Here is a 6,225-nt window from a genome sequence, read left to right as displayed (position 1 = left end):
GCTATTCAACCACAGAATGCGCTTTTCCTCTTGCTTTAAGTTTATTCATCGCTGGGCGCTGTGAATGAACGTTTTTTTTTTTTTGAAATAATTGGATTTTCCGTAAAATAGAAAAAATTAAAAAAAAAACCAAGTAAAAAATTGTAAAATCGACTTTTTTGATTTTCATGTTTTTAGAAAATAAATTTCCATGTCTTTATAGGAAAAAAATATGTCATTGTTATCTATCTGTTTTATAATGCAATATATCTTTTACACTTAAGGAAATATAGTTTACAGTTAAGTAAGCTTAAAAACAATTATTATTTTTTGCCAGTTTTTTATGATAAAAATAATATATTCTGTTGACGTTTTAAAATTATATTTTATGATATATTTCTTAACATTTTTTATTTTTATTTTTTCAAATATGTGTCATCAAACACTAATTCTGCTTTAAAATTATTTTCGTTAATTTTAATATTATAATTATGTTACATTATTATATTTATTTTACATTATTATTACCACGAACACGGTTGGGATTTTTTTAACCCCACTAACTCAAAATCATATCAACGTTGTAAAAACAATATTTAGTGGGAACTAGGAATTAGGAATTGATGTACAGGGTGACATATGTTATATTTAAGAAATTATGATATTAATTTTTAACGATTTTGCACAAATTAGTAGAAAACTAATTTTATTGCTCTTCAGTGCTTATGCGTGTAAAGCGGTTCAACTCTTAGTTTTTAATAATTTTTAAGTGAAGAATTCAGTTTTTTTTTTAAAAAAATTTTATATTTTATTCTTTGAATTACTTATTTATTGCGTAGTCGTTTGTTTCTAAACAGTCACATTCTCTGTGGCTGCTCAGCTTTGATCTGGGCCAGGAGGAGGTCACTGGGTCGACAACTACTTTCTCCTTCTGACATTAGGAGGTCCTCAACGGCCGACATTCTGGCTTTCATTCAGAAGACGGAATGTCTTCTGTTTGGTTAGGGTCTGTTGCAGCACAAAAGATCAATCATGGTCACAGTGCTCCGCTAGTATCCCATTTATTGCTAAAAGACATATATCAATTATATTTTTGTTTTGATAAAAAAACTTAAATTTCGTCAATTTTGGCGCAGATAAATTTTCTTAATTATATAATTACCTGGATATGAAAGTACCACTTTCAATATATCTCAATTTGTGTCATTTTGTTGCCTATTTCAACCTATTTAGTTCTTTTCTAGGACTACTCGTATAATTGAGTAATGTCTGTAAGTCAAAAGACCTTCTTTTTCAACTATTAATTTCATTATATGTAATTTAAAAATGAAGAAACATTTTTAAAAGTGGCAATTTCATTTAAAACTGTTTTTCCTTGTGTCTTTCGTGCTTCAGTTTACACTGATTCGCTTTGATTAATTAATTTTGACTATACAGTTTATTACGAGAGGACAGACTCTTTAGCTTCCAATCACTGCAAGGATTTAAATAAATGAATACATAATTATGATAATTAGATTTTTATTTTTAAATATGAGTTTATACTCGTATATACTAAATTGTATACAAACTATTACATTAAGATTAACCTAAAAGCCAAGCCATTACTAGTGATACTTTTTAGTTGTATTTTCGTATAAATTTCATAGTAATTACTAATTGTTTTAGAAACGTAACAAAATTTGATAAATAAATTGTTGTAAGTCAAATTTTTCGATTTAACATTTACTAAGGCGCATTTAAGAACATGTAACTTTATTTTGATTAATGAACATATCAATCACCAATCATTTATGAAATTTAAATTAATTTTCAATGCAAATATTTACAATTAGTTTAAACTAAAAATCATTTTTACGTAAACAAGGAACAAATAAAGTTTAAAAATGTTATGAATTTAATTATTACGATTATAAAATTAATCACTTTTGAAAGGCAAATTATTTTCATTCAATATAAGTAGATTCTTTTTATGGACGTATATTTGAATTAAAACAATAAAAATTCAAAAATCTATCGCTTTTTGTTTGCAGGAATATAATGTTTCTTTCACGATATATATGTAGGGTGATTTTGAAATAGTGAAGCAAACACGAAAAATCACATAAGTAATAATTATTCGTTTATTGTTATCAATACTACAGGTCAAATATGATTGAAACTGTTAATATAATTTTTATTTCATTTTTTTTAAATTATTAAAAACATAATAATTATTTATTATAATAACAAGTAACAAAAATATTATGAGTCAGATTATATGGCAAACTACTAAATCATTATTTTTTCTTTACCAAGAGTTTTTTTTCCGCAGTATTATTATAACCTAACTGGGATTCAGTATGTAAAAAGTGTGTTGTTCAGTAAAGATAACGGATCTAAGAACGGCCGGGTCTACATCCCGGTGCTACTTGTTGAGCTAGCCGACTAAGCGCCGTTCAGCACTCCCAAAAGATATAAAGTTTATAGCACAAAGATATATTAAAAATACAATTTAATTAAGTATATTTTGTATTTTTTAGAGATAAATAAATTTAAAGGAAGTAATATTTAATGAAGAAAGCTCTAGAACCAGCCAAGTCTACTTTGCAAAACTGATCTTCTTTGTAGACTATCAAGTGCCATTCACGTTTTCCACAATGTGTTACTACAGCTACAATATAAATTGACGTATGTTTCACTGTTACAAATGCAATGGTTTTAAAACTGACCCATATTAAGAATGTTTTAATATTGTTAATGAGTAGAAAAGAAAATCGTTTTGAAATTGATGTTTAAATTAAAATAATATTATAAAGATTATCTCAGAAGTCAAATATATGCCTTATAATATTTTATGATTAATTTTAAATCAGTTAATAATTAACATAACATTTCGACTATATTTAATTGCTTTAATTCATATGTAATTTTTATTTTAAATCAAAATATAGAATAACAATAAAATTGACTAAGCAAAAAAATTCATTTCGATTTATGTATTTATAATTAACAAAGTGTGAAAACATTCATTTCATTTTAAAAATTTCGGCTTTCTGCACTCACAGTTAAAATATTTAAATATAATAATTTAAACAACAAATTTTACTTTTATATACATTTCAAATAATTGCTTCCAATTTGTTGTTTTAATTTTATTTAATATCTAACAATGGTCCAGTAACCCGTAGTTTCATCGCGTCTATAATAGCGTGGCCGATTATCTCTGAATACAGTAATAGCGGGAAATTGGTTCTCTTGTATAAATTTAATGGTTGCGCGCATCTGCAATATAAAAAGTACAATATGTATATTTAATATCACATTTAAAATAATTAATTAATAAATAAATTACATGCATAGCAAAGTGTGGTGGTTCCACATCAGGACTTGAGGATAAATGCTGTAAAATAAATTCATCAGTTTGTGATAGCCATAAATCTACACCACGAAGTGGATCATAATTGAATGGGCCAATACGTAGCATTCCCAAAGAAGAGTCGTATACATCAAGTACCTTCAATATATAAGACACATTTTAATATATATTTGTTTTTTTTAATATATATGGTATATATAATTTAAAATTGTATTTGATACAATTTAAAATTGTTCGGTTTCTTATATTTTTACAGAAGTCAAAGATCATGTATCTTTTAAAGAATGATATCACAATAAATACCATATATGCAAAAGTTACCACAACGCATATTATTGATTTTGTTTTATTAATTGCATTACATTTTTATAATATATGAATAATTTAGAATTTACCGTTTGTGCTCCCATAAAAATGCGTGCATCTCTTAATTGCCTATCTGGACCTCTCTCTGGGAAAGTAGCTGGAAATATTTCACCGGTATTTATATTTACACCTACGCCATAGATGATGGGGAAATTAATGTCACCGCGTACAATGGTATTTAAGTCTCCAACACAGGCCTGTGTTAAGTCAATTTCGAGGTGATGTTTGTGGAATGATTCTGTAAATTAAATTTTTTTGTTAATTCATATTAAGTTATTAAGTTATAAGAATAAAGAACTACTTAAATGAAATAAAACCTCCCAGAACTAATGTCGGTTCATGAAAGATGTTATATACCATATATCTATAAATAAGCCTGTAGCTTGGGGTAGTGTTATAATGACATTGTATGCGTGTTTGGGTTGCAATGAGTTAAAAGATTTTTACTATTAAATATAAGTGGAAATGTATAACACAATTGAAGAAGTGCTTTGATAGCAGTTGAATGTATATCACAAATCTGATGTACTATATAGAAATTGTGAAAAAAGTTTATACTACCGAAAGCAACATAAACATGCTTGATTAAATGATTGAGTATTAAGTAATGATTGAGTATTTTTACGAAGATCCAATCAAAGATCCAAATTGAATCAATTCAATCTGGAAATGCTTTTGAACTTTTCAATACCCTATTATCGAGGAACTATGTTACTCTTATGTGGGTACCGGGACAATGATGGCAATGAAATAGCAGATTCCCTAGCAAAGAGGGGTGCATGTACTCCTTTCATTGATCCAGAACCCTTTTGCGGGGTAACAAATACCTTCACAAATAACTTATTACGTGAACGGGAGAAACAAAATCTACTTGAACACTGGTGAGCCCAAACAGGCATGTGGCAGTCAAGAAGATTCACTGATCCTGAACACATCAACGTTGACGCTATCGTGAACCTTAACAGAAACGATATTGCAATCTACGCTGAACTTCTTACAGGACACTGTAGACTTAATTATCACATGAAGATTATAGGTGCAGTATAAAGTGATTCCTGTCAAATCTGTCATGAGGAGAAGGAAACATCAGAACATATCCTATGCAACTCCTGAACGGCGGCAAGGCGTAGACTTGACTACCTTGGAAGCGCGATCTTAGTCCCAAATGAAATAGGTGAAATTAAGCCAACAGCAATAACGGATTCATAAATAGTGTAGAATTGGTTTAGTTGGGCCTATAGGCGCACAAAAGATCTTTTAGGTAGGGGTGCATCCAAAGCCTATTATTTAATAATAGTAGTTTTACGAAGAAATGTAGATATATTGCTATTGAGAACTGCATAGAAGATTGTTTAATATTAGATTCACGGAACTTTGGTCACACTGAATTAGATGAACATAATTAAATTAATGTCCCTCCTGTAGGATAAAATTTTGTGGATAGGATAAAACTTAACATTATTTATTAGAGAAGACGATTGTATAGAAAGATTGCATTTTAAAGATTAGAGATCTATAACAAGTTGTAATTATTATAATCGTAGATATGATTAATTTATTATAATTATGTTTATTAAATTAAAATGTTTTGATTCAAAAGAAATTTTGCCTACTGTGGAAACATCTTGAAAGTCAAAATAAATTGTAAAAATACACGTATATCCACATATACATATATAAACATATAAAAAGATGGAATATAATTTCAATCGAGTGAGACGATTGTTCATTTGTAATTTTTTAAAGTTAAATCCAATAATTTCTTCATAATAAAATATATCATCACAGTATATTATATAGATATATTCCTTCAACTATTTTAAGATGCATAAGTTTATTTGTAATTTAGTTTCTTAAGTTTTTTGTTTTTAACTGAAAATGTTGCAGTTTCAAGTACAATAGAAAATAAAAAATATTTAATTAAAAGTATTTTTCTTTAACTTATTAAAAACACCTTTAACATAAGAGAAAATTATAAAAAGTTTCCTATTTCTGGACAAAGAAAGAAACTTAAAGTCTTAAGTTTGTATCCTTAACAAACACAAAATGAAAATGTATCATAATAAAGGACCTTTGCAGAAGGTGGTGTGCTTTGAAACTTACGCATTATGCTGTAGAAAACATCTTCACCATATGATTGTGGATCTTTGTAGCCACCAATTAATTGTAATTCAATACGTCCTTCTGGATAGCCTAAGGCAAGCTCCTGCACACGTGCAACCATTGCACACACCGCTTCATCAACCCCAGAGCCATCAAAGTGGGCTAAAGCAACTGCTCCGGATCCTGTAAAAAGGCAAAATAGTTTGGCTTAAAACATGTTCAACAATAAAAAGTAAATGTATATAAAGCAGATTGTGGGTAGGTAGATAATTTCTTTTTTTATATTTATATAAATATATTATATAATTTAGTTAATATTGGTATTGCATATCTAACCTGAATGTCGCACAACAACAATAATACATGTTGTCGCATCATCAGCTCCAATTATGCTGACGTTTTTGTCATGCGGCGCAGTA

General features: G+C 28.2%; 1 protein-coding gene across 1 annotated transcript; it reads right to left on the bottom strand.

Annotated features, from left to right (window-relative positions):
• Window positions 1–3,057: 3,057 nt before the first annotated feature.
• LOC119664874 (protein N-terminal asparagine amidohydrolase-like) lies at window positions 3,058–6,221 on the bottom strand (the record flags this gene model as incomplete). Its single annotated transcript, XM_038074237.1, has 5 exons — window positions 3,058–3,243; window positions 3,314–3,475; window positions 3,733–3,941; window positions 5,807–5,989; window positions 6,143–6,221. Coding segments are annotated over 5 exons (759 nt in total), but the record flags the coding sequence as incomplete, so codon positions are not given.
• Between the last annotated feature and the right edge of the window lie 4 nt (window positions 6,222–6,225).

Source organism: Teleopsis dalmanni, unplaced genomic scaffold (genome assembly GCF_002237135.1).
Source record: "Teleopsis dalmanni isolate 2A unplaced genomic scaffold, ASM223713v2 unscaffolded_contig_2816, whole genome shotgun sequence".
NCBI lineage: Eukaryota > Metazoa > Arthropoda > Insecta > Diptera > Diopsidae > Teleopsis > Teleopsis dalmanni.
Note: the sequence above shows the minus strand (reverse complement) of the source record. Positions and strands in the feature narration are given on the sequence as shown.